The sequence below is a fragment of the Struthio camelus genome, chromosome 1 (genome assembly GCF_040807025.1).
Source record: "Struthio camelus isolate bStrCam1 chromosome 1, bStrCam1.hap1, whole genome shotgun sequence".
In the NCBI taxonomy this organism is placed as follows: Eukaryota; Metazoa; Chordata; class Aves; order Struthioniformes; family Struthionidae; genus Struthio; species Struthio camelus.
Window position 1 is genome coordinate 126,636,576 of NC_090942.1, and position 27,679 is coordinate 126,664,254.

The following is a 27,679-nucleotide window of genomic DNA, read 5'->3' on the forward strand; positions in this document are numbered from 1 at the left end:
CCCTTTGTTTTGTCTTTTCTAATTAAAAATATCTCTGATTAGTTTTTGGTACAGTTAGAGATAAAATGAGACATAAAATAAGATTATAAATAAAAATCAAAGATTTTCATAATTATATGCACTTTAATTATTTTTTTCTCTAATGACTAAAATGGATACGTAAGTTTTCAATTAACATTGTTTAACATGTTTAAACACAAAAACCTGTAAAAAAAAAAACTAGGTTGTGAAACAACATTTGCAACACCATCACATTCATTTTCATAAATATATTCTTTATTCGTCACTGAGGAAAAGAATATAAAGATTTATCAATATGCTTTTAGCTGCTACACATTCACATATAATACCTTGAGGCAGCTAAAAATATCTTCATAAAGATATATATAGAATTATTTCAGTAAGTGATGGGAAAGTGTCTGATGATAAATAGGTACTTTGCAGTATTATATCAGTACTTAATTTTTTTCATTTAACTCATGCATATTTTCCCAAGACCAAAAAAAGTGACAAACTAATTCTTTAGGAGCCTTTTTCTTATCCTAATGTAGGTAGTATGTCTTAATATTACCAACAAATGAGAGTCTTCAGGAAAATAAACTTTTTCTTTTTTTCAGTTATCCGAATTCATAATTTAGGAGCAACAATCAAAGCATAGGCCTAAAGCAAACTGGTAGGATAGCTGGTTCATATATAAGTAAGGAGACATGACATGAAACTTGCAAAAGAGGACTTCTGAAAGTGAAGGACTGTATCAGTGTTGCTATTGACAGGCAAATTTCTGAAAACATGAGAAATTTAGTTCCGATTCTTCCAAGAGTTTTGTCATTGTTTGGGTATAAAATCACAGAATTACACTGAAATTCATGGCCTAGGGGCAAAGATCGAAGCATAGGCCTAAAGCAAACTACTAAGGTGGCTACTTTATATAGAAATAGGCAGAATTTCTGAAAGACATACTGAGTCGTTCTATTGATGACCAGATATTTGAAAATACGAGAAACTGAGTTCTGATTCTTCTGAGAGTTTTGTCACTGTTCAGGTACTTAAAAAAAACAAAATTCCCAAAACATAGCATAGACGGGTTTGCCACAAAATAACCTACTTATGTCCCCCACGGACCACCAATAAAAAACAAAATAAAATAAGATAAAGGCACACACTATTCCCTCAATGCTATCAACCGTTCTAATAAAAATGGAAACTAAAATTCTTTTCAGAAGTAGCCTGTCAGCAAACAAAAGGAAGACATCATAGTATGATGAATTTTAGATTCAAAAAATTTTTCAGGATGGCTGTGATCATAACCCCCCACCAAAAGCACACCACAGCACTTCAACAGAGCAGAACAGAACGAGCACCAGAGGAAAGACCGCTTTCCGATAGATATGGTTCTCAATGCAATCCCACTTTTCAACTAAATAATGTTAAAGCTGTAAGGGTTCTTTTTTCCTCAGCTTCTCTTTTCTAAGATTCGCTGTCCCCTCGCAATACACCTAGCTCCTCCACCTTTGTGCTCTGCCTAGCTAGCGTTCAGGTTGCTAGCAGAACAAGAGGCACTGGGGTTGCCTGAGGCACAGCAATGTACTTGTTCATGGGGCAACTGCCTCGATGAGAGCCATCATGCCTTACAGACCAGCCCTGTGACCACTCAGCTTCCTTCCATCACTGACCAACTCAAACAGATCACCTTGCTCTTAGCTCACCGAGTCCAAATAAACAGCTCTGGGGTAACATGTTGCACAAGCATGCTGTAGAAACTTCTCTTTAAAGCCACTTTTACTGTGATGTATTTACTAAAAATTGGTTAAGATTCAGGAATACTTATACAGGAAACTGAGACACATGTGTAAGAACAATTGAATACATGTTAGAAAGAGGATGCTAAAATTGAAATAAGTCATTGAATAAGTAAGAAAGTGGCTAGGATAAGCAAGTGAGGTATCAGAAATAATGCAGCATGTGCTCAGAAGTTTGGACAATTTTTCCAGCTACATTAGCCAGACTAGTAAGCTGTATTCTACTCCTAGAGATCTTGCTTCTATTGTCCTTTTACATTATCACGGCACCAATGTCATCACAGCTATTACGATCAAAAAAGTATTCCTGGGGTCATTTGTTTTATTAGCAGCTAGGACATGTAATAAAGTGAGGAAAGGTTAGGAGGACTGTGAGATAAACCTTAACAGTATGTTTCTGCTATGCTACTCGGTAATGAAAAGATTTTTTTCCCCCAAAGATATCACCATTTGATTTTGGAATTAATTGTACTGTTCTGATGAATGGTGAAAGTTTGCCTCTCATGAATCACTTCGGAAGGTAATACTGTCCTGTCAGATCACAGGAGTATTCCCTTTTCCATCAAAAAGGCTACTTACCCCCCGCACCCCTTAACGTAAGTCTAAAGATTAAGTAAATTTCAACAGCACTGGCGTTTTTGCCAAAGTCTATGAGCCAAGAGATAATGGAGCAGACAAAGGTTCCAACAGTAATTTACTAATCTTTGCCATGGCAATGTTAAAAACATGCAAAAGCCATAACTGATTTTTGAAAAAAGCATTATGAGTTTATTTTATGCTTGTTAAACAGCACTCTAGTAATTATCTTGATCTTCAACATCTTAAAATAGTACAAATTAATTTACTGCTTAAATTGCTTACATAAAATATAGACGATTTATGTTAATGGTCCAAAATCATGAAAAAACACGGAAGACATGACCTTCAGACTCCCATCCCACTCCATTTGCCTGAAGACACTTACCGACAATGACTCATGTGTTGGCAATGATTTATTCTTAGCAATCACAGACCTTACATGAATGTTTAAATACTATCAAAAATATTATGAGTTTTCAAAGTATATTAATGTAACATTGGTGCAATTTGTGAAACACAAAGCAGCCAGAAGAGTGTCAGATGGAAAAACTATTTCCCTTCTCTGCCTCACTCAGTGTCAAATGGGAAGCTCAAACTGGACTGTGAGTTACGACAATAGAGGGCCCCAAGAAATAATTGGTCTTCAAGGCCAGCCTCTAGCAAGCTATATCCTAAAACTCATAACCATCTTTAAAACCCTGAATTCTTTTACCAAGTTCCACAAGAACAAATAAGGGCACATCAAGCCAACCATGACTCTTCGTTACCTGGGCTTACTCATCTCTCTTTTGTGAGCAGTATTGTGTTCATGTCAATACAACTTTAACCACTCTGTTAAGGCATTCTGAGGAAACATCCTTTCTCACTCTTTCATCATCTCTCTCATTTTTTCTGCTCACGCTTGTGCATAACCACTACCACTCCATTTTCTTCTCTTCACTAAAGATTTATTTTCTGATTGGCCTCTTGCAATGTCACAGAGTCCTGGCTGAAGTTTTTTTTTTATACCCTGACTCAGGGAATAGTCAGATTGGCTTTTTATTCCACTTACTCTACCTCTCAATTGGTACATGGTACCTGCTGCTCTGTTTCCATCTACAACAAAGTCAGAGTCAAGACTCTGCACTAAATCTCCTATGCAAACAGCTGAAACTATTTAAGACTCAATGGACTGCCCTATTAAGTCTTTTCTTTCTTTCCCCTCACTGCTTGTTACCAGTTCTCTGCAAACAAAATTGCTGTCTTCACAGCAGAGGAAGCTAAAAGGAAACCGTAACTTAGGTGTCTCAACTCCAAATTCCAGAGAGCAGTTTCACATTACTTTTTGCATCAAAAGGGGACAGGATACAGCTCTCTCCTACTTTCCATTCGCACCCCTCTGCCATCTACCTTGTATTGTATCTAGCAACCTTGCAACCTCAAGCTGAGCTGGTTCACACTTCTGATCCACCTCAGTCTGCAAACAGACAATCACTAGTTTCAATGCAAAGGAGAGTGCAGAACATTGCAATCTGGATTGGAGGTGGAAAAGGAGACATCCTGTCAGCAACAGCCTGAGGTTACACTGATTCAAGAACTACCCTTAATGCAAACCCACCTTCACATTTATTTCATAATCCTTTCAGAGACCTTTGCTCTGCTCCAGGGTAAATTTTTTTTTGTTGTTGCTAAGTGTTTTTCTAAAATGACTTAATCACATGGGACACGAAAGCACAATACTTTTGCATTACAAAAAGCTAAATTCTTTCTGTTTTTAAAAAAATTTTTGCTGCTTTTTTGCGGTTCTACTTGGTGTATTAAAAACTACAAGTTTGTTACACTAGAAATCCTTATGATCAGTGCCCTTTATATTTTGCTAGGTTGTGAAGATCAGAGTAAATGATTTAGAATGGATTCCCATCATCCCTATTTTAATACTTGATTCAGTGACAGAATTACATATTCTGTGGCACAGCGTTAAGAGTTTATCTATTTCTCAATCAATTTATTTTATTAAAAATTAAAATGCAGAAGTTTCTTCCACCACTTGACTGAAAAGTTTACATGCGTCCTTGTAAACTTACTCTTCTATTTTGTCTCTAAGATTTCATTAAAATAAATAAACAAACAAATAAATAAATACTTCCTCAGTACTCCTTTTATTTCCTAGGTATCATAGGAGCCAATACAACATCCATACCCAAAGTATAAGGAAACAGGACCATCTAAACTCGCACATAATCGCTTTCCCCACACAATGATCAACCTCTACCTTTCTCCCTCTCATTTGCCGTTCATCGCACCAGATCTTGCCTATTCTTTTAGATTGCCATTCTCTCTTATCAAACTTCCCAACTTCATCTGTCTCTAGAGGTGAAAACTTGCACTCTGGACAAAAAAAGAAAGTCCGATAAGAAAACTGCTAACCTGTATTACAAAGACTGAAAGGAAAAGTTGAAATTAATACCCTTTTTCAAATCTTTGGCAATGTGATTCTGATTGCCTCACAAATACAAGTTCCAGAAAAGCACTCTTCCAGGAAGGGGAAGCCACTCTCCAAGACTCCCAGAACCAACCAACAATTTTTAATAGCTTTAGAAAAGCCTAATATGCAGAAATGCATTTAAAAAACAAACAAATTTGAAAAATATGTATCCTGCAGGAATGCATTTCCTAGCACAACATGAAACTCCTTTTGAGAAAGTTTATTTTTCCCCAAGACATATATATCTAAATTTAGAGACCATGATACAGAACGAGCCAGAACAAAGGAGAGAACATGGGGATAAGACTGGGAAATGGAACTGGGTAGGGGGAGAGCAGAAACATTAAATGAATGGAGATAAAATGACAGAAGATTAAAATAAGAGATTGAAAAAGAAAGAAGGTAGTAAAAAAAAAAAAAGAATTTAAACAAGTTAGGAAGACACTTTCAAAAGAAATAAGCTACAAACAAAACAACAAACTACTAACAAAACCATTTCTGACTAGTTAGACAGAAATTGCTACCTTAACAAGCTGACACTCAAACTAGGACGTTAAAAAAACTGCTAGAAAAGTAGAAACAATTAAAAAAAGGTGATGTGAGAACACTGTTTTTCATAAAAGCTTTCTATTTTTAGTGATTCTTATGCATTACCAGTTCACAATAGTGGAAGCTGAAAAAAAAGAAGAAAGAGCATCTGGAAATCCAAGCTGCTAATTTCTGTCTTCTTTTTTTCCATGGACTTTCTGTACTTCCTCAGCCTCCCCCTAAAATGTACTATTTTAATGAGAGGCCTACAAGAAGTCATTTTTCATCCCTTTCCACTTAATCTGCTAGAGTATCAGTGCTCACCTATAATTTTGTTAGGCTTTTCTGAAGGTTTGTTGTACCTAACACACCTCCAATCCCTTCGTTACTCTGTCATTACACTAAGACATTTCATACTGAAGCACTTTTCATTTCCAAATCAAGTAATATTTAATTGATATACACTTATGCATTCCTTGCAGTTTCAAAACGCAACACGACTTACAACAAGCGTTAAATTCAATTTAAAATGACTTAAACCTACCTTTAAACTAGACTCATAGTCTGTGTTTACTTTGAACATAAGCCCAAGTCGCAAATGAATTTCCTTGGCTCGACAAAAGCTGGGATCAACATAAAGCGCCTCCTGAAATGCTTTAATTGCCCTGAAAGACAAAAAGATTAAAAAAATTTTTACTGATCAGAAGTATTTTTATGGCTAGCAGAAATCGAATCAGAAATTTTTTTTGCCCCTTTTTTTTTTTTTTAAAAACAGAACATATCAATATACGCACACAAATGCAATGTTTTGCTTCATTGCTTTTGAATCTTCAAGAGTTGGGTATTCTTTGTGTTCCAGACATCCTAATATATTTGAAAGCCTAATCCTTCCCATTCATTTAGAGAAACTAAATGATTTACTGCCTGCAATATAGTAACATATGTACTATTTCAGAAAAGATGACTCAAGAATCAGTAACAAAATGAGTATAACTTGAGAGTAATACCGCACACAGTGATCACTCACATCACAACCAACTGCCTTTGATTCCCGATGGTGTAGCCACCGGAGAGCTGCAGCAGAACTGCAGGCCTGGAAAGAAAGATCACACACACCTCCTCCTCCCACTGTATCAACTACCTCCACTTTCAGCTTTGTTCCTCTCTCAGCACCAACATCCTCTAGGGACTCAAATAACACTTATTAGTCCTTTACTTCCCTGTCACCCAACTACCTCCAGGAAAATACAGACATGAAAGCCCACCTCCTCCTCTCACTCTAAGTTGCTTTTCATATTCCCAGGATAGCTGAAGAAGGATCTGATAATATTTGCTTATCTTTAAATCCTCTCTATACTTGTTCCTGTTCATGGTGGCACAGTACCAGATAAAACAAAACCAAAATGCTCTGGACAAACTGTATTTTGGAAAAGAAGAAAAAAAAAAAATCATGATTCTCAACAGGCCTGACACAGCTTGTTTTGCCTCTCAGGCCAACCTCATAAAATTAGGACATTTGAAAACAAACTAGAACACAACAGCTTTAGATTCAGAGAGGAAATCAATAAGCAGAAAGAAACAAAGACTCCTTGTGTTAGCTGCCCTGAAATCAAATGACTGTTTGCAAAGTTCTGCATGTACATCGCTGCTCATACAATGACAGGAATCCAAAGTTAGTTACACTTAGGGTAGGATTCAGGTACCTAAACCAGGGGGCCTAGTACCATTTGGTATGTCCTAGGCAGTCCAAGAGATCTACGCAAAGCTGGCAGATGACAGGCAGGACTATGGGGAGGATTGCACCCCCTATGGAGGAACACAGAGAGGCTGGGCAGGATATACCACAATGCCTAACATGACACAATGTTTAGGCAAATTAATCTCACTTCTGCTCTCTAACTAAGTGCAGTATCATCTGAAAGGACAAAGTTTAGCAGTTACATTGGGAAATTCAATAAATATTTTTTCTTGCCCTTCTTATTCACAAAACATACAAGTGGGTCATTTTTAAATCCCTCACTGAACATACTTCTAATCTAAAATATTTACAGGATCCCTTCTCATTCTTGGTGTCAAAATATTCCAATGACACAACTTTTTCAAGAAACAGCAACAAAAATGCTTGTATTTCTAAAGCATCATCTAACTCATTTAAAAACAATTCAACAGATGAGCTTAAGAAGATGTTACACTTCCATTGTGGAACTGAAGCTTTCTAGCGCAGTCCTTCAGAAAAGCCTCCCTCACTTGGCATCCTACTTGTCTGCTTACACAAGGAACAATGAACAGGTAAGACACAAAAGCAGCATTGTTTTTTAATCACTTACTTAAATTTACTTAAACTTCCTGTTTATTGCACTGGCTAAACAGTTTCGTGTTTTCTTTTAAACTGTATCTCCTTTAAACGCCCCTGCAATTGCATAGGTGGTGATGAACTACACGTCTTAACGCTTGTATTAAAATCGTAACAAATAGCAATCCACTTTTCCTAACAGTATGCTCACCTTCATTTACACAAATGCCATTTAAATTGGAAGGACAAAAACCAGCTCAATCTTCGAATTCTGGCTTACAAACGCCTGTATACTACATTACCATTCTAAGTTATGCTTCTCTACTAAAGTACAGATTTTTGTTGGTGTGCATTGGCATTTTTTGTTTCAATTAAGGTTTTGTCTCTAGTATGTTCCTCAATATATTAGCCACTGGTATTTAATACTCCATTATTTGCACCTTGTTCAAAGATAGCATACTACGGTCCAAAAAGGAAGAAAACCAGGAAAGTATAGCCTCTATCAAACAGAGGACAAAATCAAGAATTTAGGCATAGTAACCCTATGCCATGTATGAGATACTGTGACCATGCTTACACACGTTTCGTGAACTTCATATTTTTCACATTTTAGCTAGCTTCCTTGGTCTGAAAATTAGATGATCCATATTTTCCTATGTCATGCCTCACATGCCAGAATTGCTGAAATATGGGTTTCTAAGAATGCTTAATGCGAAAAAGATAAATACTTTTTTACAGTCTATTTCTTAATGAACAAGAAATATTATTAATCGTTGCAGTTGAACAACAGCGTTATCAAAGCCAGAAGTATTACAATTTGCATTTAAGGACTTGCCTTTGAAGTTTAGTTTGAATACATACTATCCACTGAAAAGACCAAGAATTGTGCCTACCCAGGTCCTCCAGAAAAACACAGCAATTAAAAAAAAAAAAAAAAAAAAAAAAAGGGAAAATCAGGAAAATCATAATCACTGGAATGGACAAGAAAAGCCTGCATCACGTTTTGCACGGAACCTGCTGATCATGGAAAACCCTATGAGGTTCATGTAAGGTTCAACTCTGTACAGATGACACAACAAAACCGTTTGCCCTTGTCTATTGTGAAGCCCTGTTTAACATTATTAGTTATCATAAGTCTTTGAGATAATGTTATAACCCAAGATACATTCTAATGAGGACAAGCCCAAAATGTTAAGCAAGGAATAAAACGGGTAGGACAAGACGTAATTCCTCTAGACATAATCTACACAGGAAATAGTGGCATTCTTTTCATCCCTACTTTGCTGGATGCTTGTAAAAACATACCAATCAACAAAACATCTTTGTACCTTTTTTAGACATTTTTTGAGTTACTATGCTAGCAGCTAGATATTACCATTCTAGCTGTAAATTTCAGTTACATTTGATCATTCTCAAACTTATGGTGTTAAGACGAAAGGCAGAGATGCTTTAAAAATATTATATCCTTGAATAGTAAAGAATTCAAAGGAGCATAGGCAGGGAGCATTGATTTAGCAATGAAACGGACGCTCTGGTAGAAAGTCTAGCGGAACTATCTCCAACTTAGAAATTCAGTTTCTAATACCTGACAGACCTACTTTTAAGAATGAAGCCACGAGCACTCAAAATCCTCAGGAACTCCTGAACAAGTGCCTTACTTGCATCCTAAAATCTTTACCCTTGGATGCCATAATAAAAACCGAAAGAGAATTCCAAAAGCTAACATAAATTTAAACTTATAATTAAGGCTCATTACAATCAGTAAATTAAAGGGATAATATTATAAGAGTAGTGCAAAGTACTAGAATAGTCCAAAAGCAGCTTTTCTAACCAAAAAATCAGTTATTAGAATATACTTTATCGTCTCCATTCAAAATGCTGGCCTACATCTTATTTAATTCTAGTGTGCTAATTCTATACAGATTATGCAATTTGTAGTTTTCCACAATGACCATAACTGACAATAATGAATAAAAATGACTTCCATTATTTCTCTGAGAGAATCAGTAAAATTTTACAAATAGTCATCTGAACAGCAACATCTCCAACAATTTCTACCAGTAAGTGCACAACCTAATTTGATAAAAATGGCCTGATTTTACTAGTAAAGAGCTTTTTCATAGAAAAAAACCACAGTCAAAACTCTGAAAAGACATTTACTCCCTATCGCTTAAAACAGACAAGTTATTCTACAAAACAGATGAATAAATATTACTCTAACTTTGCATATATGGAGCGTCTGAAAAAAACAGCAATGCACCCAAGATTACTGGGCATGTCAAGAACAAGGACTATATATTTTTTTTATTTAAGGGCTACCTGTTTTCCAATCCCATGCTCAGAACTACAGACACAGTCCCTTCTTCTAACAATAGCTAAGCATCTACAATATCACTGACATCAATTTCAGTTGTGAATGTTCAACAAGACCCAAAGGAGGTGGCAATGGGGCTTGAAAGAGGCGGGTACAATGCCGAAGGAAGGGGACATGAGAAGAGGTGGAAAGTAGGAGCAAGCGTTGTAGCAGTAAAGGGAGATGAGAGAGTGGGATCCTGCGTTGATAGCTGGAGTCCTTAGTGGGCCATCTGCTTACTTGAGCTGAGCCATCCTGATATAATAAATAGCAGGCACTTGATCTTTGTGCGACAGTACCCCAGGACATCACCAACTCCATTTCTGTCCTCCACCCAAGACTACATGTAGAAAAATATAGGTCTAGAGGATTCAAGGCATCCAAGTTACTCAGATGTTTTCCCTCAAAGCTCTTCCATGGTTTAACCAAAAATGAAAGAGTGGATATCAGCTAACAGCCTGATAAACAGAGTCCTGCTTCATATGTGACAGATTAAGAGGCTAACAGCTTCCTTCAGAGATGATGGCACGCCACCTTCCTCAGATAGGCTGTTAAAGTCTCCACACCACTAATTAATTGGCCTTCACGCACAGATACAGCTTTTCATTTTAATCCTTCAGCAGACTAAACATACATTATTCCAAACGATAAACCACAGAACAAAGGGCCAGGAGTTCTCCTGCTGCAGAAATAAACGACAGTGGTCTAAACTCAGCAGAAGATTTGTTCTCTAAAGATGCTGATCAACTGTCCAGTTACGAAGTAACTTCAGGTGAGCCTATCAGAATTCATTTAAACTAAATTAGAGTTTCCCCCCAAAATGGGGGAATTTCCAAGAACAGGCAGGAAAGGCTATCTAATGTTAGACAAAACATGTAAGCAGGACTGGAAAACGCCACAGAGGAGGCAAAGTACCTCTGAGCTTGCCTTCTGTATGGCCCCACTGCAGCAATTTGAGAAAAGAAAAATGACATAAAATCTACCATCTCCAAATCAAGACTTTCAATACTGATACTGCAACTGTCTTTCCATTCACTCATCTGTACAATAATGCCTACCACTATGAAAGTGAAGAAAGTAGATGAATAATAACAGAAAATTATCTTATACATTTAGCAAACTCTCATCAGGCTTCTCCTATTTGAAAGTTTTATCTAGATAAACTGTGAACAAAATCAGCTTTGAATAGAGAAAAAAATATAATGAAATAGCATCAATTTAATTATTCAAGTGTTACCAAGTTTAAACAAAACACATCAAAATCAGAAGGAGCCTACTAACAAAAAAGTAACATAATATTATTACTTTAATATATCAGGAAAATTACTTGAGGCAGCTGGAGTCAAACTTTATTTTTGTTATTCTTTATCCTCTTTAAAATTTATGACTATCTGTTCTAAATATGACTAATGAAAATCACATGACAAGATGATGGACAAATCTGTATTTGAAACTCATCAGCATGGTTCGAACATTAGAAAAAATTAGGTATACTATAATAGTCATGACATTGCAATGTTATGAAATACTTTCAGTCTTTAGATGTAACTCCTCTTTCTGTAGTGCCGTATCTGCTGTATATCGAAACATTTTCAGCAGCAAAGTCCTAAAGCATTTCTCTACAATAGCAGATGTGATTACTGCAGTTTTCCAGTATTAGCAAGTACTATGCATTTTTCATCAATTCAAGAAATGTGTTTAATACACGTGTTTAGTCCCCGAAAGAGAAGACAACAAAAAAGAAAGTTAATTACCACTTGGTTAATAGTTAATTATCATATGTGTAGTCTATACCTACATTTCAATTTTAAACACATATAAAGACCCAATCACCTAAAACCTGAGATATTTTTGACTAAGCAGGATCCACAGAGCATACATTTAAACCGGGCCCTGCCTAGTGCTTATGAGGATAACATCAGACCATCTGAAAGGATGCTGAGGAAACATTGCAAGCAAACAGATATAGACATGCACCCTGAAGAGCCCAAGTTACTGGTAAGCAAGCCCTTTTCCTTCTCTCAAATGATATCCCTCTCAGACTTTCCCATAACAGGTGTTTCCAAAGCAGGAACTCCACAGACTGCCAATTACCAGTACAACGTCACTATCAATTAGGCAAATCTCAAGAGTCCTTCATGCAAACAGCAACCACTGGACTACTTCATAGATGCTGTGCCCGCCACAATGGCACAAACTGTTGATATACCTGGAGGCACGCAGTGCAGACACAGCATTTGGTGAAGCAGTCTAGTGGTTGCCGTTTCCCTGGAGGGTGGAGTGCCCCACAGAAGCAAAGGAGGTCCCAACTTCAAGGTTCACATTCTTATAAACCCCACTACCCGTTTAGCCACTCTCAGCGTGGAAACACCCACTTCCTTGGATCTGCCAACCACTGACACAAACAGCTTGAGAAACCATCTAAAAGATCTGGTCCAACTGATAAAAAATAAATATCTCCTCTCCTACATGAGAAGTAGAAAGAGAAGCCTTAGCTGAAGGGATGCGGAGTTGAGAGGAGAACGTGGAAAAATTTATTTCCTAGTTGAGTTATGTTTCAGAAACCACATTGGGGAAAGCCTTAGGACAAATCTTAATGTTTTAATAACATATTACCCCTGAAAAAGGATAAAAAAAAATGCGTCAAGAAGGGAAGCAAAGAAGGGGAAAGAACAGACAAAACTCTCCTAGTCTCATAGACAAGCAGCAGCCACGATAAAACAGTTTTCCGGGTAGATGAACGAGTCACCCAACACTGAAGGCTGGCCCATGAGACTAATGAAAGAAGTTTACATTCCACTGTAGATCTGAGTACTTCAACAATATTTCCAACATCCACTTTACAGTTTTAGGATAACTGTGAGAACAGTAAAACTTCATTTTCAGGGGGGACAGGAGACCGCAAAAAAATGACAGCCAGAAAATCTGGAGTGAAGTAACAGAGAGACCAGACTCTTTCAGCCCAAGTAAGCAGGCCAATGTGACAGGTAGTAAGGTGATCTCACAGGTGACAGTGAGTTTTGTACACCTTGTAGGTACACACTGGCTTACAGAAGTGCCAGGATGCAGCACTGCAAACACACAGGGCTGGCTGTGAGATCCCTTAAAAAAAGTCAGAAGTAGAAATGGTGGTTCTGCCGATGATCTAAATATTACTTGACACTGAGTGTATGCTACCTGCGCTTTTGATTTGGTAAAGAGGGCTGCAGAGGGGCCAGAAAAAGTTCCCGTCAGAGCTGGTAGATTTTCTCACTCGGAGAGGCTCCATTCTTAGCCACAATGGAGGGCAGGGAAAGGGTCTGGATCATCTCTCACCTTAGTCTTTGGATTTTTTCAGGACTGGGTGCTGCAGATGCCGAAGAGCTAAGTTTTGCACAACACTAGACTTCTGTGGCTGTCAAGGAACTGAGGAGCCTCAGGTATGCTAAATGACGCAGTAAGGATGACTGTGATCTCAGCCTCCTCTAAGGTCTTTTCAGGAAGACTGTCTCTCTCTCACGCACGCAGTCCAGCACTATGTGACGTAGCAAGCACTGAAAACACTACAGATTGGCCTTGGAGCACCACTGCTGGAGCACTGGGATCCAAAGAGGGTGTCAGAGCCAGTCTGAGGACACAATTGTAGAGCTTGGACCTCATCTTTTATCTTGGAGGGATGCAACACCATCAGCAGATGGCAGACCAGTCAGGTTCAGAATTCTCATCCAAGTAAAAGAGGAAATTTGGCATCCCAGCAGTTAGATGGATTTTAGGTTAGCCTTCATTTCCGTGTAACAGCTGTGATGAACTACTGAAGTTCTTGATGTAAGTTCTGAATCTAGAAGACAGCTAAGAAGCTCCTATGGGAAGAGGCATGTGGATGTAGGGGTTCAGGGGTCTGTCTCTTAGTTTTAAATGTACTCCAAATAGGAACAATGGTTTTATCTCCAAATTTGATACCTAACCTCTGATTTATTATTTGGTCTCATTCTGTGATGTTGTATACTAGTATCATAATAAACCACGTGCTAACAAGTGTTGCATATCACAGAGTTACAACACTCAGGTCAATATCTCTCTTCTGCACACAATCTTTTTTGCAACTAAACTCGGAACTATAAAGGGTAAGTAATATTCTATACTACAGCAACGTTAGCACTTACTGTTACTACAGTTAGCAATTTTATAATAAATACAATATAAAATTACTTTCAGGAGGATATGAAAGAACTGTCATTATTCAAGTTGTGACAACACCTCAACTATCTCTAGCCTACTGGTGTTTGACCATACTCGAGAAATAAAACAACAGGGAAACTCAGCCATCCACTTCTCTCTTTGCTTAATGATAAACGGTATAAAAGCACAGAGCATCAAAATCTAAGATCTATACGACCTAGTTCACTATGCTTCGTACAATTTTTAGAGTTAATCCTTTATGCCGTCTTACTGTAATAATTGCACAGAATATCTTTCGCCTGATCACATTATCACAATACTTGTATTTCTGCCTAGTATTCCCGTTCAAGCATGAATATTCAAACAAAAACACAAATAGAATACTATATGTCAGCTAAGATTTAGTATTTAAGATAACACTGTAATGCTTCTTTATAGTATGTAGAGACGTACATAATACTGAATTAGTGAATTGCACAGGTCTGGAAGTTAATCCAACATTTCTCCATGAATGCTGGAAAGCTCATAAAAATAATATAAATATATGAATAAGAATTCCAAAACTGACTTTATTCCCACTTGCTTTTACCTTATCCCTACATACATGAGAGGCATGAAAAAGCATCAAGCGCTTCCTTACCCTTTCCTTCTAGAAGGACATGCCTCTCATTAAAACCTATGAATATCTAAAGCAGTATGGATAAAATAAAATATTCATAGATTAAATGCAATGGGTTAAACCACCTTAAACGGTCTTGAGGTCTACTCCACCTGTCTGAAACATATGTATTTGTGTACTATACGAACATAAATAGGTGGATTAGCTGCACCAGGAAATAAGATAGTTTTGACTAACATTTCTTAAAGAAGAAAGATTATCCTTGCAGTATGCAAAGGTGCTAAGGACCACAAAAAAGAACACATCAACTGTAAATGACTTTCTACTAGCTCTGGAGCTTTTTTGAGTTTGCCAGACCTGACCACCCCGACACATGCAGGCCCTCCTCAAAAAAAAAGAAAAAAAGAAAAAAATATGAGAAATATATAGAAAGAGATTTTAAAAGAAAGCACACAAAAAGATATAAGATTTTATCTGCATTAGATTTTTTCCTCTAAAATTTCTACCTGCTGCTCTTACGAAATTCAGCTTCCTTAGTATTACATCTACCTTTGTTATATGAATGAAGTGACAAATCTGATTTTTCTAAACAACCTTAACAAACAGCTCTATTTGCAGTTAAAAAATAATAATGAAAAAGTCAACAATCAATTTATACGCAGGCTCCCAACAAGCTTGCTTAAAGGCATGAAATACAACTTCCAATTCTGGTGGGAAAAAAAATGCATTAAGCCAAGGCCCTAACCTACTAGTACTTAGGCCTCACAATCACTTGACTTTGTGGCTACACATTTAAAAGTTAAACTCCATCCACTGGAAGGTGCTAAAAAGCACGGTCTCCTTTGTTTTCCCTTTTTTCCTCTCTCTTCTCCCCCAAATACAAATGCATTTTTACAGTGCAAACTGTAATAATATATCCCTTATGAAAAAGAACTGGTACACAAAATATTCTTGAATGTTAAACGATACAGTTAAGCCTGCGTCAGAACGAGGGAGATTTGAAACTTGGCAAAATTCAACCAAAACTGATCACAATGTTAAAACAGTAGAAAGATTTTCAGGTTTTCTGAAACTTTTTGTCTTCTTTTCTTGTTAAATGCATCAAGCCAGATTTTTAAATGAAAATGCCTTAGAGTCATCAACTGGTAAAATCATGACCTCAAAGATAATTTAACTGCTTCTGTAAATTCTCTGTGCATAATTCTCTGTAGAATATGCAGCATACACTTCAACACTATCAATAATGATTTCAGCTGTGAAGTCAAAAACCTCAAGGTTCTGATCTCCTATTTTAATCAACTTAGTTTAATTTGAAGAATAAACACCACTTTGAAGGAAGCATAAATCTTTTTGTCTTACAGACATACAGAAACTTCTGATGAACTACCAATTCAGGAAGGAAAAGAACGGTAACTCAGATAATATACCCAGGACAATCTGTCTTCTAACATTGTATCTGGACAACAAAAAAATATGAAACTATCCTACACTAACAGTGAACTTATCTTGAAATATTCACCTATCAATAAAACACAGCACAATATCGTGATACTGTGCAGTTTATTCCAACTTACCATTGAAAGGCATTGTAATGGAAGTAGACCAAACCAAGGCCATATAAAAAGGCAGCATTCTGTAAAGAAAAGAAACAATGTTTAAGCCCAGATAAGCCAACCATATGTGATGGGTTGAGTTTCAAATATTTTATTCATCCTTAGACACTGTATCTCCATTATAAGACAATCATATTTAAATTTCATCTTGAAAAGGAGGAGGAACAAAAGAGAAGGAATGAGAAGAGAGGCAGAGATTTAAAAAAATAATATCCGTAACATTTAAATCTTAATTCTGAATTTAAAGGCAGAATTATACCTTTGAAGGAATAACAACAACAACAACAACATTATCGTCTAAGTATTTCTACATCAGAGAAACTGATGTGGTTTATTCTATTTGTACAACAAGAGGGAAGCAAATGACAGAGTAGAGGTCTTTAGCAATTTAATGTGAGAGTAAATGTTTTATAACACATCACCATGTCATAGGTGTAATAATTACATTTACACAGAAATAAACACTCTAATTTCAGTGTCTGAAGTAGAATATTAATTATATGAATCTGAAAATATGATTAAGGAAGCGTTACATTTTCTGAATACCAAAAATATAGACCATCAGCTTCAAACCTAAGACAATCATGTTCTTTCTTCTTTTTATCAAATTTATACTACTTATTTCCTTACTTTTTAGTAAAATAAAAGATGCATCATTCTGATTCCAGAAACCCATCCCCCCATTTTTCCCACAAAGAAAAGTGTACTTTGCTTCCAAACTGACCTTACTAAAGGGGTTTGATGCATGTTTAATTACCCAATTTTACAAATATTTATTACATACTTCCTAAATTACTGAAAAAAGACAAACTGCTTTTTCTTTTGAAAAATGCTATGCCACAATATAACTGATTTTCTATTTAGCAGAGCTATTCCAATATTTACTAGAGATAACACGTACATACAGCCTAGGACACCTTTCAGGCTTCTCTTATGCATAGTTCTGGTTCTACACAGCCATGAACACATCCCGAAGAACAGAAAGCTCCGAGACATCCACAAGAGATGCCATTTCCACTGTCCAAGATTCTTGGTCAAGATAATCCCTCTTTGACTTGCATTTGCTTCTTCAAAAATTCAAATTTCTATGGAATCCCACAAAAGGAATCATAGTTATGCCTTAAACTCATTTCAAAATGTGTACGATGTAACCAAGTTTCTCCCAGAAAATAACTGGTAACCACAATATAATTCAAAGAGCAGCATTCACAAAAAAACAAGACCTCACATTACCGTTTCATTACACCTCATTTGCATCTTCTAAATGCATATTAAAAACAAAAGAAATGCTGAAGATCCTTTTGTAAATAGAATCAAATCAGAGCTTGAGCAACAGACAGGTTCCAAGAAAATGCTGTAGCATGACCAGGTACTGTGGTGATTAGAGCGCTACAGGATGCTAACAGGAGGAGTTGGGGGGGAGAGGGGAATATACAAACAATAAAAGATGATACTCTAATACTACCATGAAACTACGTTCCTGTTTCTCTGAACAAAAACACAGCGTAGTCATTATCAAGATAAAAGATCCTTAATTCTGTACTCCACGTACTCCCTGTTTTGCAAGCATGCTCTGGTAACAGAACAACGGCAAGTCCAAAAAGTGAACATACATAATGCTTCGCTTTAAGAACCATTTTAAATGCAGAAAGAGGTAAGACAATAAGAGATAGAGATTTTGACATGTGCAACACAGAAGCCTGCAAAATACAGCATGCAAGTAGCAACCTTTATTCTGTTTAGGTCATGCTCAGTTGCAGAACAAAACAAAACAGAACTGTAGAGTGTTACTTCCAAAATTTAACAACTGGAATCAAGACTAGATCACAAAGACTGAAAATAAAAAAAGCCCTTCATCACCACACTGCAAAATTCAAGAAAAAAAAAACCACCAGTCAACTAAAACTTCTTCAAAGAACTTAATTTCCTCTTCTGTTATCTATTACAATTCAGGTTCCAAATGACTCGCATAGTCAGAAAATTAATCTTCTTCATGTCCGGATCTTAAGGTTAACAGTACTCAACATTCAAGCCACATGCCAGGACCAAAATGCAGGTGATTTGTCTACACACAACTAATATATATTTGCATGAAGCTTTCAGGTTGCCCCTCCCTCCAGTAAAATACAAATTAAATATTGCTGCTTTCTTCTGTACTGTGACTGAATTTCTGATTTTTCTCTCATTTTTAGTGTATAAGATTCTCATTTGCCTTACAATGCGTTTGTAGTTGACCTTAAAAATCTGTTAAGCTACCACTGTCTTCTCAATCAAAAAACAGGGCAAGACTTAAGACTCTGTAATACTTACCTCAAATGTACAACGAGGCAAATTCTGAATCGTCGGTATGGATCACATCTCTCTGTTACGAAATATTTCAGCTCAAACCATACATAACACCATTAGTACTGCCTGCTGATGGTTCATTAGATTTGTCTTAATAAAGATTTAAAAGCATCTTTTAATCTGGGTTTGAAGCTGGATGGGGCTTTCATGGGTACTGGAAGATATTACAGTGGTTCAGTGTATGCAAAATTTTCCCACCAATAATTCACATTGAATTACATATGAAGTTCATTACTTTAGCAATTAACTTTTCTACTTGTATTGTGAAATACGGTCAAGTTCAATGTGTAGCCAATGTAATGGCCAATTTAAAGGCTACAAGAGCTTAACGCATATCAGGACCAAGTAGGATCACGAAGGCTGTATTACAACATGTAAATAAGAGATCATATTTGCATGAAGCTTTCAGGTTGTCCCTCCCTCCTCCCAGCAAAACACAAATTAAATACTGCAGCTTCCTACTGCGCTGTAACTGAACTTCTGATTTGTCTCGAGATCGTAAGATTCCCTTTACTCCACTTACCAGGACCACAACCCAGCTTAAGAAATCTGTTTTTAGTTGCCTCTCTTTGTATTTGGACTAAAGTACTGCAAAAAAAAAAGTCCATCCCACGTTTTCCAGTAAACATAGCTTGTTAAAAATAAGATCTGGATTCAATCCTTGTTAGTCAAGATCCTGCTAAAAATAGCTTGATGTAGAATAGCTTGATGTAGAATACAAGTCCGCTCCCCCCCCCCGCCAAGCATTCTTCAAATAAAAAGTAGTAAACAAAATTCCCTTATTATAGTCTTTTCCTCACAATTCCTTAAAATCCTCACAATTTCTGAAGACTGTTCTCATGCTAACAAAACTCCTAATTCGACTACTGACTTCTAAGTTTTATGTCATCAGATAGAATAAAGATCTCTTTCATCACTAAAACCTACAGTAAATCGAAAAAAAAAAAAGCTGTAAACACTATCTCAAATGACACACTGTCTCAAATTCAAAGTTGAATATCTATTCTTTCCATTTTACAGATATGCTAATGAACAGCATACCAACTAGAAAAGCTATTTGCATGTTGTCATTTACGTTTTCTATAACCTATTGAAAATGTTAAAATGTTTCATACCAACCACTAGATGGCTCAAATATCTCTTTCCATTTTACAAGCTTATGCAATTAAAAAAAAAGGCCACTTTGTATTGTTTTCTCTGCTACTTACATGCACCATTTAATGTTGAGCAATATTTCAGTTATATTTAACAAAAACATATAAAACATGTTTTTTATTGATAAGCATACAGAAGACAAAATAGACCTTCATATACTATTTTATGTAACTGAGATTAATAAGCAAGTTGAAACCTTTTTTGATTTGTTTTTTTTTTAAAGCAATCAAGGAAAAAAAAAAACACCAAGTGAGGAAAGTCTAGTCCCTCAAAAACCTTCTGTATTAACCCAATTAACCCAATCAAAGGAGTAGATGGAAAGAGATCTTCAATTCTTGCTTTATTTTCTAGCTATTTCAGGCCAGCCTGAGGCCATAAAGCCTTTTTCTGCGTCTTCAGGCATATAGACAGAGCTTCTGGCAGAAAGACATCAAATTAGACCAACACAGTTGCATTTTTTCTACAAAAGTAGGCTCAGAAAAATGCACCTGTTGTGCAACAAGTTGTCATACTTCACATTCTGACTTAAAAATTGACTCCAGAAATGTATAGCTACCATATCTGGGCCGAGAAATTTTCACCAGGAACATACTTAATTAGGTGTCACAGCTAGTGGAGGCAGATTATCCACCGTTAGTGTCCAAACTGCAGTTTTATAAACATAAAAACAAACACACAAAAATTATATTTGCAAGTGAACATCTGTTCAGTAGGCACTTCTAGAAAGTCAGAGAGCAGAAAGAGGCTAAAGAGTCAAAGCAGCCAAAGGGCAGTATCCACTTGGAACTTTCCAACTTAAAAAAGAACAATTTTGACCAGTTTGATCAGTTTGCTGATTTAGAAACATTTCCTGTCTAACACTACTACTGAAGTTTGCTGATAACACCATTTGTAGCACACTACAGTGAACTGGATACAGCAAGTGACCCAAGCTATTAATATTCATTTAAAAAAAAAAAAAAGAGATTATTTTTAACTGCATCAGCTTCCCATTCAAGTTCACGATGCAGCCCCCCCCACCCCCCCCAACAATTGCATTAGCACAAGTTAAATAGCAGAATGAAACAGGGTAAGAGTTGTTTAAGCCAACACTGCTGTCAACAAAATATTTATCAAACGTAAAATGAATCCTCAAACACAAAGGATGAAATCCTAGATAAAAGATTTTAAAGTGGGCCACATCCCTCAGTCAACCGCATGGCCAAGATGCTTCCCTATCTGCCCCAGAGAAGCAACAGTAACGTTTTGAATGTTGTAAACTCAAGCAAATTATAAAATACTTCCTACAGACAAAATCCAACTCCAGCCAGACTGATGGGTCTGAGTCCCTCAGTATAAAGTGGCTGACGCCATAAGTCCTACAAGGAACAGCAAGGCCAAAACACCTATAAAAGCTAGTAAGGAATATAGGAAAACGTTCTATGGAAGTCACGTTTGAAATTTTATCATATAGAAATGTTACAATGACACAGGCAGCCTACACACAAAAGGCAATGCTTATCAGCTCCTAAGCTACATAATTTCTCCTGAGTAAAACATTTTTAACTCCTATAGTTCACTGCACCATGCATAATAAAATAAAGTAAGAGCCTGCCTGTCAACCTTCTCCATGCAGGTCCTTAACCACTGATATATGTAGGCAAATACATCATTTCTTCTTTAAAACTCTAGGGAGCTGGCACAAATGTAGGTAAAATAATAATCAGCTTTTTAATAGCATAAAGAGATACTTAGATAGAAAGGAGAATTTATCCTTCCAAACCGAGAAATAGAAAGAATGAAAAAATAAAGTCCCCTTGCGCAGTTAGTTAGTGCAAGTCTGAAAGAAGAGTGTGGAAAAAAAGATGAAGTTCAGCACCCTCATGAGATCAGCCACTACTCTCCATTTGCTTACTATTCCCAGGAGCCAAAGTCTTGGACGACATATTAAAATTGCATCCAGCAAGACTCTGAACGCCACTTTCATTGCTACTTAAGTTCTAACGGAACTTGTTTTCTGAACCACGTTAAATCAGTCTGCAGAAAACGCACATGGGCATGGTGCCACTGTTCTTCAGAAAACCTACCTAGGAAAACAAGGTTTTACAGTTTAGGTTACACCCTGCAGTCTCAGGGTCTCTCACACACCTGTCTGAGGTACGAGAACAGTTTTTGTGTTCAGATGTGTGAATATGTTTACTTCTTCACTGAAAAACTAAAGGTGCAGTTTTGACACTAGTACCCAATGCTTCCTCCTGACACTACTCAACATGTAATAACAGTTCCCTGGAGGATATGCACTGCATAAAAAATTCCACTCAGGCTCTTATGCACAAACAGCTACATACCTTTGGGAGCTGACAAGCTCTAGCATTTCCAGTTGCAAAGATTAGAAGCATTTGGGAGAAAGAGGGGAAGGTTCGAATATAATTTGTTAAGATTCATACAAATATAAGAGCTGCCTACCTATATGTTCTATGCATTCCAAACACCCACAAAAATACTGAGAACCCTACAAGGGCTGTATTACAGCCAAATAGCATTAGCTGTGGCTACGGCTTCAAGGTCTTCAATAAATTTTCCACTATCTGGAGAATCATTAGGTTTATGAAGAACCTATATCAATACCTTTAAAGCTACATAAAACATATTTGCATGACAATAACAACATTCAAAAAATTGTTACTGGGTGTGTGCCTACATCCCAGGAGCCATGTGAAAGCAACTAATATATAAAAGTCATTATTCCTATGACAAATATATTCTCTGACATTTCTAATGGATTCATCAATGTAACACTTTGGTAAATAACTACAAAGTAGTTTTCTTCACGTCTCTAAGAAGTTTTATTTTTTTTTCAGAGAGTAAATATTGCCAAAATACACGTACTACCTGCAGAAAAAGACTGGCTAATATGCCATTCTTAACTCATAAAAAATACAAAAAATAAAACTTAGCTTGTTTTTTGTTAAACGTTACAGGCAGGATGCACACAGAGGATTTTCAAAAACTGGAGAAAAGATTACGATTTGTTTACACCCAGTATGACTCTTAACTTGTGATAATTTAAGGTTAGTTACACACTGCATCATAAACTCAGCAGTAAATTTACAACAATATTTATACAAAAGTTGAGCCCAACAAGTATTTTAAGGAAATATTCAGCATGACTCACAGATTACTGCATTTCTTGTCCATTCCTTAGCATCTCTGGCTGCATCCCTCATCCTTGATTAAAAAGCTGCTCCATGCACAGTAAGCAGGCCAAATTAAGTGCTTGACTCACGAATAAAGAAACCATGATTTAATGAAGCAGGTAAGCTCAGCTGCTTGTGAATCTTCCTTTTAGGAACCGTGACCAACCCCTGCAGCTGAACAGTTCTTTCATACAAAAGTACTTCATACCTTAATGTAAAATATAAAATAAAAATAAAGTGTTTCTTGCAAGGTATATTTATTTTACTGACTATTCTCCCTTCCCCATTCTGCCTTCTTTACATCCCATCTTTAGGAAAAATAGCGTGCTTGTCCATAGTCTCTGTAACTCCCTGCCAGCCATTCATTTCCCTATTCCCCGTAATTCTCCTCTGAACAAATGCTACTCAACTTTTCTGAAACACTAGTGTCCTTCAATTTTCCCTCATAGACTAAGACACATTCGACAAAGCCTGCTTAAACAAACTGAAGAGGGAGTCTAGTCTCAACACTGTCTGTGGCTTATCAGTACTGTCTGTAAAAAATACATCTTGTCACACAGAGAAAGACAGGGTATATCAATACAAGACTACTAGTGAATTATCAAAATGATACGATAATCAATTCAAGACACATTCATATACTCAAAATCCCTTGGAGTAATATGCTGCATCATGATCTCTTTATAGGGAGCATTTCAATATGGAAGATGGATACAGCAACAATAATAAAACTCAAATCTGTTATTTAACAACCAATGAAATAGGGACGGTTTTGCAAAAACATTCCTATCTGGGTATTCCTTTATCTGTAAGTAGATTTAGGTATTTCACAAAACGCAATATCAAATAAAATCGAACAGCATACCTTCTCAAATATGTTATGAGATCAAACAGCCTAGCAAACGTCTAAATATGGACCTTTACTATAAGTATCTGATTTGTGTGTCTTCTACTGAGGCTTATACATTTTCATTTTGATGTAAATATACATATATACACATATTTAATTTTCTACTTCATACAAATATTTCAAATAATTTACAATATCTTAACAGAAAACAATACTTTCATGAAAAAATCAAGTCAGTATCAAAGGTGTTGTGCAGCATACAAAGGCTAAATTCATGTAAATATTTATTTTATAGGAGATTCAACTAGCCAAATTCACTACCCTCTTTCACTCAGTGAATGCCACAACAGTCATGGAGCTTCTAAATCTATTTTGTCTGAACATGATTTAAGAAGACTCCTGACCCCAAATGGAAAGCCATATTTGAAAATGGATTCCTTCTTAAGTAGCAAATCCAATTTGTCCTGGGCTAGAACAGAAAAAAATTCTCTAATCAGGTGACAAGATGCTTTCAACCAGATACTCTTTTTGTAAAGTAATTTTTAAGATTTAAAATACTTAATGAGAAAAAGCACTCAAAATCTTCAAATGATGTATCAAACCATGTGCTTATACACATAGAGGAGGCTCCGGGGGACCCTGTCATCTCCAGGATGAACAGTTCAAGCTCTCTCAGCCTCTCCTTGTATGAGAGAGGCTCCAATCCCTTAATCATCTTCACGGACCTACAATGTAATCCCTCTAGTACGTCCATGCTTCTGTTTTACTGGGGGGCCAACAGCAGAAATGGCACCCTAGATGCAGCCTCGCCAGGGCGGAGGAGAGGGGAAGGATCATCTCCCTCGATCCGCTGGCAGCACTCTGCCTAACGCAACCCAGAACGCTGCTGGCCTTCTTTGCTGCAGAGAGCTCCACGGCAGCACTCCAGACACGTGAGCTATCCTCTGAAGCTTCTGTGATCCCAATGAGATCATAACCCTGCAAGCATACACAGACTTCTAATCCCTCCTGTTTGTTCCCCGTGCTGCATGTGTTAGTGTACTGCTCTTCAGAGAGGCACCCAGTTGTGCTGATTTCCCAGAAAAGATATGAGCGATTCCCCCATAATGCTGTCCTGTAGGCACTTCCTTATTCTGTGCATATGCTTGAGATGGGTCCCCAGTACTGATTAGCGTAAGCAAGTTAAACTCAGAGCAGTCCTTCTTACCTTCTCTGCTCTCTGAAGGTTACAGCTCTTACTTCATACCTAAGAAAGGACCTGGCGTGCGAAAGCTTTTCTCTTTTTCCAACTAAAGCTATTAGATCTCTACAAATCTGATCAATTAAGGTACAGAAATGCATGTTCACGTACACACAAGAATACTACTGCAACATCTATTTTTGGAAGATGACGTTTGGACAGTTTATTGAAATGTTTCACTCCATTTTATATGGTATATGATCGTGACCATTTAAACCCACCTTCTTGTGCAAAGCATTTAATGAGCCAAAATAACTGGTAGGGAATTCTACATTCTTGAGTTGCCATGTTTTCCACCCATTTCCATCCCAGCTCGGAATCCCACTGAGCTTACAAGTAGCACCATTATTTCCTTGTCAGTTTCCCACTGCTGGAGAATCACTGCTGTGTCGGAGAAGAGCCTGAACCTCATTAATTATACAGTTCCTCTACTGGAGGCACTCCAGCTAAAATGGGAGCGGCAAAGCTGAATTCAGAAAGAGGCAAGAATGACAAAAAAGTGATACAAATACAGACAAGCAAACTAATGAGAAATAATATAGGAAAACAGACACAAAAAAGAAGAGGGAAACTGTCCGTGGTTGTTCCCTTGAGTCTTAAGTCACACCGTGCTGGGCAATAACTAGAACTGAGTTGAATCTGGAACTCTGCTTAATCGAAATTTTCTACGTTCAATTTTTAGCCAAATTCCCTAAGAATACAGTTGTTATTTATCTCTTCTTTCCAGTTGAGAAGCTCTTCAACCTGTTGGCCATCTTCAAAGGAATTTAATAGAAAGAAAGATGAAAAACCAGTGGAATTTCACAGAAAACAGCTGCTGGAGAGAGAAAAGAGCCCCAAAACCAAGAGGTCTACTTTCAGAAAGCAGGCAGAATTTAGTTACTATCTTTCCTTTGGCAAGAGGTAGTTAACCCAATAGTACATGCTTAAATCCCACATGTGCTTCTCTTGCCCAGAGATGATGTCATGGGGGACAAGATGTCATTTAGAATGCTTCACTGGGAGAATCAGAACTGCGGTGCGTCTTGCGCTTACAAAGAGAAGAGGGAGAAGGAAGAATGGGAGGTGCTACAGCACAACACACACAAGTCCATCCTTAATTAGGCTTCACTAACTTTGCTGTTCGTAGAGCAAACTGTTTTCATGCTAAACTGAACAAAAAACCAAATGTGAAACAAAATTCTGAATGTCAATTTTTAGAAAAAAAATCTCACTGATCACTTCAACTTTGACTTGACTTTTACATTAGACAACAAAATTCAGAAGTGGAGAAGGTTACTGCATACCACACTTTTGTATATATTTTCACAGCTTATCACAAATACTATAATCGGAATGTGTTGTTTAAAGGTTTAATTATTTTAAGTAATGAAATGCAAGATCAGTGATTAATGATTGCTAGTTAGATACCAATCAATTATTACAGAAAATGATATTCTAATTGAGACTGTAGTTGGTTTAGTAGTGATCACTAATTGGTGTTCTAATTGGTGATTTGCCATTTTATTTGCTAGAATGTACAAATACTTAAAATAAGATACAACAGACAAGCCAACAGGCCCACATGACAGGCAGCTGGGGGAGCAGACAAGATGGCCAGCAGCCAAAAGCAAAGCAAAGCAGCTGGGCAGCCCACCAACCATTCCCACAGAATATTTCAATTCCATCAAATCAGCATTTCTTAATAGAAAACTGTACATCAGTAAATTTTCAGCCCCCTCGGTGAATACATACACTAGTCAGTTTAAGAGCCTTCAATTTCTAGAGAGAAAATAAATAAAGAAAAAAAACACAAATAAGCTGAGTGATAGGACACTTCCTCCACTCTCTACCTTCTCCTCTTTACTAATTCTACACTGCTCTGCTCAGCTCTTTCATCTACCCCAGAACTCAACATTTTTGCCCCACTAATCCCTCTTCTTCCTACCATCGTACCACTGCTGCTCTAGCTGACATTCCTCAATTACTTCCTGTCCACAGTTTACCTTCTGAAAAAAATCCACCATGGAAAACTGCTAATAGAAATATCAAGACTGTCTTGAATCAGGAACCCAAACCTTTTAAGATCTACTAGTCTCTCCTCAATTCTGACTATTAGTTTATCTTACAATAAGAGGTTATAAGAAACCTCAAAGTTGACAGCTTTAAAATCTCTCTCTGTCTCTGGGGAAGTTTAGGAATAAACTTCATTACTCAGGTGGTTAGCTGATAGCCTGAAGGAGGAGGGAAGACAGGACAGAAGAATGAAGAGGGTCAATTAACCAATTTTATATTACGGGGATTTTCTCCTCCTCTGTATTAATTTGATATTCTTTTATAACACTCTAGGGAGCTCTTATTTAAAGATACCTTGCTACGATGAGCTCCACAAATTCATTTTGGATTATAATTGCTGTTCCTCAGTATGAGTGGATATCCCCTAATTCTTGTACTACAACCTAGCAGAATCCCTCTATAACCCCTATACGTTGCATGTGTTGACTCATTCTCCTTCCTGCCTCCTCTG

At 37.0% G+C, this 27,679-nt stretch overlaps 1 protein-coding gene across 20 annotated transcripts in view; it reads right to left on the reverse strand.

The window, feature by feature from the left end:
- KDM6A (lysine demethylase 6A) overlaps positions 1 to 27,679 on the reverse strand; it is a 160,054-nt gene that overhangs the window by 69,140 nt on the left and 63,235 nt on the right. For all 20 annotated transcript variants that reach the window (XR_011135758.1, XR_011135756.1, XR_011135757.1 and 17 more), the window contains exons 5-6: positions 16,368 to 16,426; positions 5,915 to 6,035 (exon numbers count right to left, since the gene is read on the reverse strand). Coding sequence is in view for 17 of the 20 variants with exons in the window: in XM_068915960.1 (XP_068772061.1) it covers positions 5,915 to 6,035; positions 16,368 to 16,426 (180 nt within the window). In the remaining 3 variants the exon portion in view is untranslated. The remainder of the gene's footprint in view (positions 1 to 5,914; positions 6,036 to 16,367; positions 16,427 to 27,679) is intronic.